A 16,199-nucleotide genomic window follows, 5' to 3' on the forward strand; every position below is an offset into this window, starting at 1 on the left:
AAATTGACTATATACATATGTGTATAACTCAATATACATATATATATATATAGTCAATTTTAAACTATACATATGTGTATATTACGAAAGGCTTAGAAAAATGTGTGGTCCAGAATGCTTCTCAAGTTTCTCATATAGGGTGGACTTCTCTTAGGATCCCTACCCATATATATATATATATATATATATATATATATATATATCGGGGAAGGTTCAAATGAAAACCACTAGTTAACGCGACAACTCGAAAACTAACTAAAAAAGCCAAAAAAACATACCAATTTTTTTTTTGCATACCAATTTTCGCCACTTTTAGTATATATAAAAAAATTAAAAAAAAAAAAGATTGTAGCGCACATGTGTAATACAATTTTTTTTTTTGAAAATTTTTTTATATAAAAAAACCTGCGATTTTTTATAAAAAAAATTGAAAAAAAATTATTGGTGTGTTTTTAGGCCTTTTTAGTTAGTTTTCGCGATAAAAGTGGTTTTCATTTGAACCATCCCCCTATATATATATATATATATATATATATATATATATATATATATATATATATATAGAAACGGGTTCAGGAGAGAACAGAGAGAACGGTGAAAAGTGTGAGAACGGTGAGAACGGATCCTGGCCCAACACGTGGCAGGGGGCGCTAATTGTTATGCGGGGGTACGATTGTCCTTTTATACGTTCCCTCCTTATTCGCGTTATAAATATCTTTCAAACTAAAACTCCAAAGATTTATTGTTAGCTGTTACCTCCTTTGCAAGCTTTCTCAGATCTATGGCGTTTAACGTGGATTCTGTTCGACAAAGTAAAATTCGTTGGCGTTTTCTATTTTTGTTCCAGCAAATCATGCAACAGATATGGCGTTTTGTTTTTTATCATTGTTTCATTGTTTTTTTTTGTATTAGTATTTTTATAATGTGTTGTATGATTTTCAATAGCGTTATTCAATTATGCAATTTAATCGCGTTTTAATTTGTATTTAAACAATTATTAAGAACTGACATTTGGAGTTTTAAATATTAATTTTAATTGTCGTTGACGTTCTAGTATATTTCTTATGTTTTTACGATCATTGGCGTTTTACATCTATTTGATTAGTTTTGAATTTTATTTAGTAGTGTTTGTGAACATCAGTTATTACTATTTTGTTAATTTGTGTAAACATCAGTTTTGTTAATTATGGCGTTTTCATTATGATGTTATATTTTGTTAATTATTTATGTTGTTAAGTGTTTTTAATTATTCATCTTATGGTTTTTTATCATGTCGTTTTTAAATTATGTGTTTATTATGTCTTGTTTATTATTCAATTAATGTCGTTTCAATATATAACGTTATTATGAGACATCACTGTGTTTTTCTGATTTTTCTGTTCCTCATTGTGTTTTCTCAGATGAAGTTTCTTCCTCGAGTCAAAGGATTTGCCCCAAAACTGGATTACCATTTATCATTCCTAACGTCAGCGAAGAATTAAAGCCCACAATGGACATGGTATTCTCAAGCCTCGATGATTGTTATTCAATGTATGTTAAGTATGCCAAGGAGTGTGGGTTTTCAGTCAGGAAAGGGACTACAAAGACAAACTCTAAAGGTGTCTTACATATTAAGTATTACTTGTGTACGAGATCTGGGTTATACAAGGACAAGAAGGTTGATACGTTGGACCCCAATCAAAAGGATCGAGTAGTGCGATCAAACTTTTCAAAGAGGAATAATTGTGGTGCACTGTTATGTATACTTTTTGAGGCTGGATCATGGAAGGTGTATAAGTTTGTCGAGGGGCATAATCATGATCTTGTTGAACGTCCTGATAAGCATTTTCTTCCAACTGAACGACACCTCACTCAGCTCCAGAAGCATGTTATACACAGCATGTCTAAGCTGAATTTGGGTCCCGTCAAGGCGTTTAATGTTATGAAGACTTGTTTTGGCGGCTGTGAAGACGCTTGTGCAAGTAAAGTTAAATTTAAGAACTATAAGAGGCAAATTAACTTGTTTATAGGGGAATATGACGCCGATATGGTTGTGAGACATTTGAATGAAAAAAAACATTCCCAGCCTAATTTCTCGTATGATTATTTCACAGACGAAGAGAATCGTTTGAAGGGACTTTTTTGGTGCGACGATCAAGCCAAACGTAATTCAACTTTTTCTGTTTTTTGTGTTTTATTAGTTTACATACAAGCGCGTTTGATTAGTTTACATGCTATGGCGTTTTATTAGTTTACATGCAATGGCGTTTTATTAGTTTACATTCCATGGCGTTTTATTAGTTTATATGCAATGGCGTTTTATTATTGTTTCAGTTCTCATGGCGTTTTCATATGCAGATACTTTATGGTGTTTGTACCATTCACTGGTATAGACAATCATCACTGCAATGTTACATTTGGTGCAGCATTATTGGCATCGGAAATTGCTGATACGTATATTTGCTTGTTGAGAAGAAGGCTATTTCTGTTGTATTTATTGACAAGAGGCATCGGTTATGCATGTGGCATGTGATGCATAAACTTTCTCTGAAGGTTGTTATGCTTTTTTTACCTTTGGCGTTTTAGGATACACTGCGTTTTAAAATACATGGCGTTCTTTACCTTGTTAGTGTTTTTTTTAATTAAGTTTTGTCTTTGTGTTTTTCTATGCATGGCGTTTTCGTGTTATACATAGGTTGGTGTTAGACAATGCAATTCCACCAATTTTAAAGAACGTATTTGTGGTGTTGTGTGGACGGATATTCTCACACCTGAAGAGTTTGAATCAGAATGGGAAGCGGTTATCGCAAAGTTCAATTTAGCAGATAATGACTGGCTATCTGATATTTTTGCATTTAGAGAATCTTGGATCCTTGCATACAATTGAATGGAGGAGATGTCTGGTCTTATGTGAACGACATCGAGGTCGGAGAGTGAGAATCATTTTTTTGGTCAAGTGTGCAATTTGAAAGCTACTCTTGTTGAGTTCATGGCGCATTACGAGACTGCAATAAAAGCACAACGTCACACACACCAGAAAAATGATCATGAATCTCAATACAAAAGACCCAGTTGAAGAGTAGTTACCAATTGTTGGAAGGGCAAGCTGTTGACATATACACAAAAAGTATTTTTTTGTGACGTTCAAGCTGAGCTTGTTGGACTTGCGGATTGCATAAATCAACATTACGAAGATCAGCCTGATGGGTTTGTTAAGTTTTACGTAAATGACTTTCAACAGACTTGTACATCTTTATTTGAGGTAAATAATGGCGTTTTGGTTTTTATGGCGTTTTCTGTTAATGGCGTTTTATTATATGCAATGTGTTTTTTTAGACAAACATTCTATGCATGGCGTTATAGAGATATTGTTTTTGGCGTTTTTCAGGCAATGTTCCGTAAGTCTGATTGCACATGCAGTTGCTCATGCAGGCGTTTTGAACAGTTTGGTTTGCTATGTATACATATATTCTATGTTTTAAGAATTATGGACATTAGGGAATTTCCAAAACAATACATTCTGAATAGATGGCGCAAAGAGGCTTCCCCAAACTGCTCCCCTGAATACTCAATTAGTCGTGAATATATGACCGAGCTTGATCCTGATGTGTAAAGTATGATGCGAGATATTATCTTTTCAATGTAATATACTTTGAACTGTTTATCTGGTAATAAACAGGAGCTATCATTATACAAGGATCATGTTCAATCTTATATGAAGAAGGTTCAAGATATGCAGATTTTTGCTCTTCCTGCTAGTACTAGGGATAGATTTGCCGAGATAACTGATCAATAAAAAACGGCAAGAATCCGATAAGAGTCCCTGTTGGGTATAAATCCAAAGGTTCTGGTTCTCGAAAGCGCCTGAAATCTAAAAAGGAGATAGCAATCGACAAAAAGAAATCAAAGTCGAAACCCGGGGCCAAAGAAAGACAGTGTCAGAACTGCAAAGGCTATGGACACTACGCATCGACATGCAAACAGGCCGTAATTAAAAGAAGATCGACAAGGTCTTCGAGAGCCAGTGAAGAGTAGTTTGGCATTTTGTATTTTTCATTCTTACAGAACACACACAGATGGTCTTTAAGATCCACTGTAGAGTAGTTTGGTGTTTTGTATATTTCAATCCTATAGAACACAGACACATCTCAGTTTGGCGTTTTACATCATTTTTATACATCATTTTTTTCCATCTTTTTTTTCTACCTATTTGTTCATAACATGCTACTTCGAAGTTACATAACAAACAATATAAGATCGGACAAGGAAATCAAACGCAAAAAAAAAAAAAAACCAATAACGCCACTAAATAAAACTACCATAAACTTCTAATTTTGGTCATGCTAAACTGAATAATGTTTTGCTGAACGAGATGGATAAAATTGTTAATCCTCAGTTAAGAAAGATGTCTAACAATATTATCTATCCCGTTTAGCTAAACTTTATTGAGAACAAAAACTGAATCTCCATGAAATGGCGTTTTTAAAGTTTTGTGGTTTTTGTATGTTTTGGCGTTTATATTGAGGATCTTGCTCATTACATAGAGCGAAAGTTTATTGAGAAAATAGTGTATATCAAAGAAACATGGATTGGAATCTTTGATATTTGGGTTTCTTAGCGTTTCTAAGATGAATGGTATAGAGGAAAATATAGGTTTTGGGGTTTTGGTGTGGATTTTAGTAGTTCTGAGAGTTTGTTTATATAGGAAGTTTTTGGCGCGTATTTTAGGCGCGATTTTTATTACAGTAAATGCTTGTAATTAAGTTCCGTCGTTTTCAGTACTACTTGGTCAGCTTTATCGGTTAAAAACAAAGTTTGGCGTTTTATATCTATGGCATTTATATTATGATGAAGTGTGCTATGTGTGTTAAGGCGGGATTTTAATAGCGTGAGTTTGGCGTTTTGTGTAGAGAAGTCAAAAGACCTTTTTACCCTTAATGAAGCGTGCTAGATTAATAAAAGTTATTTTATTTACGAAAACACCACCGTGTCATCTAGTCCATAGATTGTTTTGATCTGACGATCCATAAGCGTTCTCTACGTTCTCACACTTTTGGGCGTTTTCTCTAAATCCTAACCCTATATATATATATATACATACATATATATATATATATATACATACATATATATATATATATATATATATATATAGGGTTAGGTTAACGTACAAATGCCCTTATCGTACATTACGTACACTACAATATCAGCCGTCAGATCATCTTCCCGCATTGAAAATCACATGTTGTTTTTTTGTAACAATTTCGCATGTTGGTTTTTAACATGCAATTTCATCAAAATTGTCACATGCGAAATTGTTACAAAAAAAAACAACATGCTATTTAATCAAAAATTATCACATGCGAAATTGTTAAAAAAAACAAGGCAAATTGGATTTAAATAATCCCAACTCACTGTTATTGGCCAATAATAATCCCAACTCATTTAATCACCAATAATAATCCGAACTATTCACTTTTGTTTGTAAAATACTCCCAGTTAAAAAAACACTAACTAGGTTAAGAATTTGCTGATGTGGCTTGCCACGTCACCTGCCACATCAGTTGCCACGTAATCGAAAAATGCCACGTAGACTGCCACATCAGCTGCCACGTCATCAAAAATGCCACCTAGACTACCACATCAGCTGCTACGTCATAAAAATGCCACATCAACTGCCACGTCATATGACACATCAGCTAAAAGGGCCACATCAGATGCCACATCAGCAAATTTGTAACCTAGTTAGTGTTTTTTTAACTGGGAGTATTTTACAAACAAAAGTGAATAGTTCGGATTATTATTGGTGATTAAATGAGTTGGGATTATTATTTGCCAATAACAGTGAGTTGGGATGATTTAAATCCAATTTGCCAAAAAACAACATGCGATTTCATCAAAAATTATCACATGCGAAATTGTTACAAAAAAACAACATGCGATTTCAATGCGGGAAGATGATCTGACGACTGAGATTGTAGCGTACGTAATGTACGATAAGGAATATTGTACAGTACACTTTCTCTCTCTCTCTCTCTCTATATATATATATATATAGGATGGAAACATATAAATTTAGAGAATTCATCTTGTTGTATATGTATAAATGTGTTATGTGTATGTATTAGAAGTTAGGAAATGGGTAACTAAATTCAAATACACAAACATAAAGAAAACCTCCTAAATACTTGAAAGTATAAACATGGATATGGATCTTTATACATATATATTTATCCTTCAAATATTTCAATACTTGGAAAGTTAATTACACGAAAATACATATATGAACATGCTTATGTTATATCCCTAAACACGATGCGGACAACGGACATCGTACAAGCTGGATTAAGGTGTGATTAAAAGGTGATTAACATGACTAAACGCGATTAGTGACCTTAATCATGATTAAGCAAATCTTAATGGAAAAGCTTAAGTCTTAAACTCCTAAGTAATTTTCTTAAACAAATATGTATATTTTCATAAGTTAAAATGGAAATTATATATATATATATATATATATATATATATATATATATATATATATAGGTACGGGATCAGGAGAAAACGCCCTAAAGTGTGAGAACGGATCATGGCCCAACACGTGTCAGGGGGCGCTAATTGATATGCAGGGGTACAATTGTCCTTTTATACGTTCCCTCCTTATCCGTGTTATAAATTTGTTTCAAATTAAAACTCCAAAGATTTCGTGTTAGCTGTTACCTCCTTTCCAAGCTTTCTCAGATCTATGGCGTCTAACCTGGATTCTGTTCGACAAAGTAAAATTCGATGATTTTTCATATTTTTGTTCCAGCAAATCATGCAACAGATATGGTGTTTTGTTCTTTTTATGCTTGTTTCATTGTTTTTCTTTAAATTAATATTTTCATAATGTGTTGTATGCTTTTCAATGGTGTTGTTCATGTATCCAATTTATTCGCGTTTTCATTGGTAGTTAAACAATTAGTAAGAACTGATAATTAGAGTTTTCATTATTAATTTTCATTATCGTTTGGGATCTAGTAGATTTCTTATGTTTTTACGATCATTGGCGTTTTACACCTGATTAGTTTTGAATATTATTTAGTAGTATTTGTAAACATCAGTTATTACTATTTGTTAATTTGTGTAAACACCAGTTTTGTTAATTATGGCGTTTTCATTATGATGTTATATTTGTTAATTATTTATGTTGTTAACTGTTTTTAATTATTCATCTCATGGCGTTTTCATTATCACATTGCATTAGTATTGTTAATTCATTATTTTTGTTAATCAATAAAGTTATGGTGCGCGTATTTTGGTGTTTTCATCATGGCGTTTTCAAATTATGTGTTTATTATGTCCTGTTTATTATTCAATTAATGGCGTTTTAATCTATAATGTTATTACGAGACATTTTCTAGTTTTAATGGCATTTTTTTGAATTTTTTGTTCCTCACTGTGTTTTCTCAGACGAAGTTGCTTCCTCGAGTGAAAGGTTTTGCCCCAAAACTGGATTACCATTTATCATTCCTGACGTTTGTGAAGAAATAAAGCCCAGAATGGACATGATATTCACAAGCCTCGATGATTGTTATTCAATGTATGTTACGTATGCCAAGGCTTGTGGTTTTTCAGTCAGGAAAGGGAATGAAAAGATAAACTCCAAAGGTGTATTACATATTAAGTATTACATGTGTACGAGAGCTGGGGTTGTAAAACAAGGTTTCAAAGGCCGAGTACTCCCCGAGTAGTCGCTACAAGGTAGGCTGCCGAGTCGACTTTCTTCGACTCTGCCTATTTACTCGGAGTCGGTCAAACGCGGTCAACCTTGGCCAGAATTGGATCTCGTAGGTCAACTCGGGCCTAGTTTGACTTAAATAATAATAAAACTATGCCTATCATATTAAGGAATGAATATTATTTTCACATATTTTGTTATAAATATTTGTAAATTTATTTTATTTGACATATATTTAATCTCCAAAAAGTAATTTCTTTATAATTTAACAAGTCCGAGTACTCCCCGAGTACTCTCCGCCTAGACCGAGTACTCTCAACTCCCCAGTCGACCGACTAGGGAGCGCCTAGCGACTTTTGCAACCATGGCTGGGGTATATAAGGACAAGAAGGTTGATACGTTGGACCCCAATCAAAAGGAACGCTTAGTGCGATCTAACTTTTCAAAGAGGACTGATTGTGGTGCACTGTTATGTGTAATTTTTGAGGCTGGATCATGGAAGGTCTATAAGTTTGTCGAGGAGCACAACCATGACCTTGTTGAACGTCCTGATAAGCATTTTCTTCCAACTGAACGACATCTCATTCAGCTCCAGAAGCATGTTATACACAGCATGTCTAAGTTGAATTTGGGTCTAGTTAAGGCGTTTAATGTTATGAAGACTTGTTTTGGTGGTTTTGAAGACGTCGGTGCAAGTAAAGTTGAATTTAAGAACTACAAGAGGCAAATTAACTTGTTTATAAGGGAATACGACGCCGAGATGGTTGTGAGATATTTAGATGAAAAAAACAGTCCCAACCTAATTTCTCGTACGATTACTTCACAGACGAAGACAATCGTTTGAAGGGACATTTTTGGTGTGACGATCAAGCCAAACGTAATTACCATGTGTTTGGTGATGTGATTTCGTTTGACGCCACGTATCGTTCCAACAAGTAATATTTTTGTAATTCAATTTTATTTTTTAATGTTCTTTTGGCGTTTTAACTGGTTACATACATTGCCGTTTTTCAGAATTTACATTCAATGGCGTTTTATTATGGTTTCATTTCTCATGGCATTTTCATATGCAGATACGCTGTGGTGTTTGTACCGTTCACCGGTATAGACACTCACCACTGCAATGTTACATTTGGTGCTGCATTATTGGCCTCAGAAACTGTTGATACGTATATTTGGTTGTTGAGAGTTTTTCTAAAAGCTGTTGGTTCTCAACCAAAAGTTGTTGTCACTGACCAAGATCCAACAATGAAGATGGCTATTTCTGCTGTATTGGTTGACACAAGGCATCAATTATGCATGTGGCATGTGATGCATAAACTTTCTCTGAAGGTTGATATGCTTATTTTTACCTTTGGCGTTTTAGGATATACTGCGTCTTAAAATATATGGCGTTCTGTACCTTGTTACTGTTTTTTAATTAAGTATTGTCTTTGTGTAATATATATGTTTTTTTGCATGGCGTTTTCCTGTTATACATAGGTTGGTGTTAGGCTATGCAATTCCACCAATTTCAAAGAACGTATTTGTGGTGTTGTATGGACGGATATTCTTTCCAGTGAAGAGTTCGAATCAGAATGGGAAGTGGTTATCGGAGAGTTCAATTTAGCAGATAATGACTGGCTCTCTGATATTTTTGCACTCAGGGTATCTTGGATCCCTGCATACTATAGAATGGAAGAGCAGTCGAGCCTTATGCGAACGACATCGAGGTCGGAGAGTGAGAATCATTTTTTTGGTCAAGTGTGCAATTCAAAGGCTACTCTTGTTGAGTTCATGACTCATTACGTAACTGCAATAGAACCACAACGTCACATGCACCGGAAAAATGATCATGAATCTCGATACAAAAGACCCTAGTTGAAGAGTAATTACCAAGTGTTGGAAGGCCAAGCTGCTGACATATACATAAAAAATATTTTTTGTGACCTTCAAGCTGAGCTAATTGGAATTGCGGATTGCATATATCAACTTTACGAAGATCAGCCCGATGGGTTTGTTAAGTTTTATATAAATGATTTCCAGCAGCCTTGTACATCCTTATTTGAGGTAAACAATGGCGTTTTGTTTTTTATATGGCGTTTTCTGTACATGGCGTTTATCATATCCAGTTGTATTTTTTTATTTTTTTAGACAAACCTTCTCTGTATGACGTTATAGAGATATTGTTTTTGGCGTTTTTCAGGTAATGTAGCGTAAGTCTGATTGCACATGCAGTTGCTTATGCAGGCATTTTGAGCAGTTTGGTTTGCTATGTAGACATATATTCTATGTTTTGAGAAGTTTGGACATTAGAGAATTTCCAAAACAATACATTTTGAATAGATGGCGCAAAGAGGCTTCCCCAAACTGCTCTTATGAATACTCAATTAGTCGTGAATATATGACCGAGCTTGATCCCGATGTGCAAAGTATGATGCGAGAGATTATTTTTCCAACGGAGTATACTTTGAACCGTTTATCTGGTAACAAAGAGGAGCTATCCTTATACAAGGATCATGTTCAATCTTATATGAAGAAGGTTCAAGATATGCAGATTGTTTCTCCCCCTCTAGTACTAGGGATAGAGTTACGGAGATTATCGGTCAATATAAAAACGACAAGAATCCGATAAGAGTTCTTGTTGGGTATAAATCCAAAGGTTCTGGATCTCGGAAGCGCCTGAAATCTAAGCAGGAGATAGCAATCGAGAAAAAGAAATCAAAGTCGAAACCCGGGGCCAAAGAAAGACAGTGTCAGAACTGCAAAGGCTATGGACACTTCGCATCGACATGCAAACACACCGTAATTAAAAGAGGATCGACAAGGTCTTCGGGAGCCACTGAAGAGTAGTTTGGCGTTTTGTATTTTTCATTCTTAAAGAAAACACACAGATTTCAGTTTGGCGTTTTACATCTCTTATATATCATTTTTTTCATCTTTTTTTTTCTACCTATTTGTTCATAACATGTTACTTCGAAGTTACATAACAAACAATATAAGATCGGACAAGCAAATCAAACGCCAAAAAAAAACAACGACACTAAATAAAACTACCTTAAACCTCTAGTTTTGGTCATGTTAAACTCAATAATGTTTTGCTAAACGAGATGGACAACATGTTAATCCTCAGTTAAGAAAGATGTCTAACAATGTTGTCCACCCCGTTCAGCTAAACTATATTGAGAACAAAACTGAATCTCCAAGAAATGACGTTTTTGCAATTTTGTGGTTTTTGTATGTTTTGGCATTTATATTGAGGATAGACTCAATAAGATTTTGCTCAATGAGATGGACAATATCCCAGCATAAGGATTTTGCCCATCACATTGAGTGAAAGTTTACTGAGAAAATAGTGTATCTTTAAGATGAATGGTATATAGGAAAATATGGCGTTTTGGGTTTGGTGTGGTTATTAGAAGGTGTGAGAGGTTGTTTATATAGGAAGTTTTTGGCGCATATTTTAGGCGCGACTTTATTATAATAAATGCTAGTAATTAAGTTCCGTCGTTTTAGTTACTGTTTGTTCAGCTTTATCGGTTAAAAACAAAGTTTGGCATTCATATCTAATGGCGTTTAGATTAGGATGATGTGTGCTATGTAGGTTAAGGCGGGAATTTAATGGCGTTTTATTCATGAGTTTGGCGTTTTGTGTAGAGAAGTCAAAATACTTTTTTTACCCTTAATGAAGCGCGTCCACTTAATAAAAATGATGTTATTTACGAAAACGCCACCGCGTCATCTAGTCCAGAGATTGTTTTGATCTGACGATCCATAACCTTTCTCACAGTTCTCACACTTTTCACCGTTTTCTCTAAATTCTGACTATATATATATATATATACATATATATATATATATAAATCTGCTAAAATAAGAACCACCTCCAGTTGTAAGAATCGTGAGAACTACTTGATCCGGGGCGAGTTGGACCAACACCCGTAAACCCAAACTTGTGGTGCTCAAAACTACACATATGACATTTTTTTTTGAATTTTTTTACAAATGTGTTGATAATACACGCATCTACATTTATGAAAAAAAAAATTTGGTCCACCTCGCCCCGTACGGTGTAGTTCTCACGGTTCTTACAACTGGAGGTGGTTCTCATTTTAGCGGTCCCCTATATATATATATATATATGTATATATATATATATATATATTCACACTTTTCACCGTTTCTCTAAATCCTGACTCTCTCTCTCCCTATATATATATATATATATATATATATATATATATATATATATATATATAGAGGGAGAGGATCATGAGAAAACTACATCTAAATGAGAAAACTAAAAAACTAACTAAAAAAGCCTAAAAAAATTTAAAAAAAAATATTTTTTTGTTGTACTGCACATGTGCATTATATGTGTACTACACATGTGCATTATATCCGTAATAGTGCACATGTGCAATATAACAAATTTTTTTTTGAAATTTTTTTCCATGCATAAGATATAGCGATTTTTTTATAAAAAAATGTAAAAAAAAGAAATTTTTGGTATGGTTTTTAGGCTTTTTTAGTTAGTTTTTTGGTTTTCTCGTTTAAACTAGTTTTCTCATGATCCATCCCCTATATATATATACACGTAGGATGAAAATATATAAATTTAGAGAATTCATCTTGTGTGTATATGTATAAATGTGTTATGTGTATGTATTAGAAGTTAGGAAATGGCTAACTAAAACAAATACACAAAAAATAAAGAAAACCTCCTAAATACTTGAAAGTATAAACATGGATATGAATCTTTATACATATATACTTATCCTTCAAATATTCAAATACTTGGAAAGTTAATTACACGAAAATACATTATGAACATGCTTATGTTATATCCCTAAATGCGATGCGGACAATGGACAAAATGGACATCGGACAAGACGTTATGTAAATATATGTATTGACGAAAGAATATATATCCGAAACCGACATACAATATAAATTCGATAATGAATTAAGTACGTTGTCATCTACAACGATCGCCATAGCGTCACGACAAGGAGCGTGTACATATCACCAACGACACTTGGGCATTCTTGATACGAAAATATATAGTAACGACTCCTACGACGAACACTAAAAATAATATATTTTTAGACCTGGAGTAGGGTTCGCACGAAAAGTGTGTTTTTCCTAGAAAGTCTAGGAAGCGATCTGGTCCATCCGATTGGTGTGTTTAAGGGTTGAAATTAAATCAATGGCAATCTTGTAATACTTGAGTTTAATTAATTGATTGTTTTAATTGAGTAGGGGCAATTTTGTCAATGGTCGTGTTTTAAATCAATTAGATAACCACCCAGTTCCTAATTTCAAGCGATTTTTCCTCTCTCTCTCTCCAAACCCATCTTGGAAACCCCAATCCCTACCAAAAATAACTACAATCATGGAAGAATATAACTTTAGAAACGATGGAGAGCACTGGATCAAATTAAAACACTTCTCCATCTCCACCATCTTTGAGTTCATCATCACCATTCAAATATTGTTCTTATCATCTCCGTTTCCTTGACGCTGTGTTTTAACAGCAAGCAAATTAATACAGTTGTGTTTTAGCAGCAAGCAGATTCATACAGTTGTGGTTTAGCATCCAGATTCATACAGATGTGTTTTAACAGCAAGCAAATTCATACAGTTGTGTTTTAGCATTCAGATTCATACAGATGTGTTTTAACAGCAAACAAATTCATACAGTTGTGTTTTAACAGCAAGCAGATTCATACAGATGTGTTTTAACAGCAAGCAGATTCATACAGATGTGTTTTAACAGCAAGCAGATTCATATAGTTGTGTTTTAGCATCCAGATTCATACAGTTGTGTTTTAGCATCCAGATTCATACAGATGTGTTTTAACAGCAAGCAGATTCATACAGTTGTGTTTTAACAGCAAACAGATTCATACAGTTGTGTTTTAACAGCAAGCAGATTCATACACTTGTGTTTTAGCATTCAGATTCATACAGTTGTGTTTTAACAGCAATCAGATTCAAACAATTGTGTTTTAGCATTCAGATTCATACAGTTGTGTTATAACAGCAATCAGATTCATACCCTGTGTTTTACCATCTTTATATTGTGGGATATATAAAAAAATTGACTTTAGCCCCGTAAACTGTTAAAACACAGCACCAAGAACATGCTAATAAATTCCAGTAATCTTCTGAACAATGGAATATGCGATGTAATGTGACATAGACAATAACATAAAACACATTCAGATTGTTAAAACGCAAAAGAACTGTTAAAACACAACCTGATTATATATTGACTTCAGAGTGTTAAAACACACTGACTTTAACCTCTCTGACTGGTAACACACATCACTAAGAACATGCTGATAGTTTTCAGATAAACACATTGACTTCCAGATTTGAATTCGAAAATAATAAAATTCCGAAAATCATGGAATTTTAGTTAATGAAGATACATTCCAAAAATAAAATTAAAATGTGAAATTACATGATAGCCCTTCTACTTAAAATCCCTCAATGACACATGTCCAATTCTTATTTCTTCCTAGACTTTCTAGGAAAAATAGACTTTCCACCCAACTCCTACTCTTAGACCTCTGATACTATATATTTCAATACTCCTAAATTCCGGAAAGTATAAAATAAATGGTCACTAAGTGTAAATACATAAGTATACAAGTATACTAATACGTATGAAAACACGTACAATAATACACTTGGTGAAATTGCAAGAATACAAGAAATGTACATGTACACAAATACGTTTAAATACGACATAAATACCGACAGTAAAATATACAAGTAACGTATATACATGGTATACGTATACGTATACGTATAAATACACGAGTAAATAGTAATGTACACAAATACACTTGTTGACGTGTACACATACAAAGGACATTTTACATGTACAACAATTGTAATACGATGTTAAAAATTAAATATTTTTAACTATTGTATCTAGAAAAGATATACACATATATTTATGAAACAAATATATACAATCGAACCGAACATACTTATACATGGGAACGAGGTTCACTATACTTAAAAATATATATTTGAAGAATATATATAACACGCAACAAACTTACACCCATACGCGCACGGAGATGCTTATGGGCTAGGCCTACTTACACCGTGTGGAACACAGAGACTCAAATGGGCGAGGCCCATTCTTACTTGTGTGAGGCACAAAGACACTCATGGGCTAGGCCCACTCACACTCGCGCTAGGAACGAAGACTCATGAAGGGCGAGACCCGTTCATACACATTACGAATGCGACATATATATATATATATATATATATATATATAAAACACAAACATACGAAACAAATGCCAACATATTAAAAATACGCAAGGGTTCCAAATACATAACAAATACAAATCTAACAACGTTCAAGATGAGCAACGCATACACGGTCTAGTAGAGACCTAAGGGTCTAATGAGTTAGAACACTTGTAGGTTGACTCGCGCATTGGGATACCTGCTTGCTAGCACTCACTTTTTACAAACGCAATATCGTGAATTCATGTCCTCTTTTTCTTTTAAACGTTTTCGGTTTTACAGCTCACTGGGGGAAATACATGTTACTATGGTATGGTTAAGCTATGGAATGAACAACTAGATCATGTGCGAATAGGGTGGAACTTAAGCGCCATTAATCTTTTAGAGACCAAGGAACAACACAGGTAATTCTATCGGGTATGAGAGAGCCCCACTCATGGGTCGTTGTGTGGCCGCATGTAGTGCTTTTGTTGTCCCAACCGAAGTGAATCGGTGCTAAATCGTCAAGGGTTGAGTGCTTCCTATGTTGTCACACATATTAATGTCCTTACAAAACATTAATGATCAACGATTTCATAGATGCTTTACATACCACACTTTTACATAACAAACTTTCAAATGTTTTTAAGATTCATGTTATACGAATTCAAAACACATGAATTCACCAACTTTGTTGACTTTTTTAAACTTACATATATTTCAGGAAATTAAGTGGATCTTGGCGCAAAAGGTTATCATGAAGAATATGTTTGTCAAGTTGGTGATGTTATCCGTTTTGAAGGGTTTGATCCATATATCTCATCCTTGAGTGAGATATAGGATGCAAAGCCTTGGTATTGAAAAACTCTATTTTGGAACAAGTCTTTTATAAAACTTTATAACTTATGTTTTCTTTTACTTTTGAACAACTTGTGACTTGTATCTTAATTTAATGCTTGAATGGATGAACATCGTGCTTTTTATTCATACAGTTTGTTTACTTATATCGTATGCAATGAAAACCGATCAAGTTCACACCGTGCACTTCCGCCTACGAGCTGGTGTGACATTTTATGCTATGTCCATTGTGTAATACGCAACTGGGTTTTCGATTTTTTTTTAAAGTATAACAATAGGGTACTCATATTAAAGATAAAAAAATGCCCGATTTTGTGGTATCATTTTTTTTATAAAACAAATGACGTACAAAAAGTTACGGACGTTTAAAAAATGAGGGGGAAATAACATGTGGCTTGCATGTGTAT

General features: G+C 34.0%; 2 protein-coding genes across 2 annotated transcripts; both read left to right on the forward strand.

Moving 5' to 3' along the window:
* The first annotated feature begins 1,489 nt into the window (after positions 1–1,489).
* Positions 1,490–2,866, forward strand: LOC110933769 (protein FAR1-RELATED SEQUENCE 5-like). The gene is made up of 3 exons (XM_022176975.1): positions 1,490–2,144; positions 2,314–2,366; positions 2,675–2,866. The coding sequence occupies exons 1-3, from the start codon at positions 1,490–1,492 to the stop codon at positions 2,864–2,866; spliced, it is 900 nt and encodes a 299-aa protein (XP_022032667.1).
* Positions 2,867–8,063: 5,197 nt separating this feature from the next.
* LOC110933768 (protein FAR1-RELATED SEQUENCE 2-like) lies at positions 8,064–10,313 on the forward strand. Its single transcript, XM_022176974.1, has 5 exons — positions 8,064–8,422; positions 8,773–9,031; positions 9,182–9,419; positions 9,833–9,884; positions 9,983–10,313. Exons 1-5 carry the CDS (start codon positions 8,064–8,066, stop codon positions 10,311–10,313), a joined length of 1,239 nt encoding a protein of 412 aa, XP_022032666.1.
* The last annotated feature ends 5,886 nt before the right edge of the window (positions 10,314–16,199 follow it).

Source organism: Helianthus annuus, chromosome 4 (assembly GCF_002127325.2).
Source record: "Helianthus annuus cultivar XRQ/B chromosome 4, HanXRQr2.0-SUNRISE, whole genome shotgun sequence".
NCBI lineage: Eukaryota > Viridiplantae > Streptophyta > Magnoliopsida > Asterales > Asteraceae > Helianthus > Helianthus annuus.

Bases quoted from the DNA above. Each gene is read 5' to 3' on its own strand.
- LOC110933768 (XM_022176974.1), top strand. From the start codon at position 8,064: ATGGCTGGGGTATATAAGGACAAGAAGGTTGATACGTTGGACCCCAAT. The intron at 8,423-8,772 runs GCAAATTAACTT...TTTCATATGCAG, and splicing joins GAATTTAAGAACTACAAGAG to ATACGCTGTGGTGTTTGTAC. The intron at 9,032-9,181 runs GTTGATATGCTT...TGTTATACATAG, and splicing joins TGCATAAACTTTCTCTGAAG to GTTGGTGTTAGGCTATGCAA.
- LOC110933769 (XM_022176975.1), top strand. From the start codon at position 1,490: ATGGACATGGTATTCTCAAGCCTCGATGATTGTTATTCAATGTATGTT. The intron at 2,145-2,313 runs GTAATTCAACTT...TTATTGTTTCAG, and splicing joins GTGCGACGATCAAGCCAAAC to TTCTCATGGCGTTTTCATAT. The intron at 2,367-2,674 runs GTATAGACAATC...TGTTATACATAG, and splicing joins GGTGTTTGTACCATTCACTG to GTTGGTGTTAGACAATGCAA.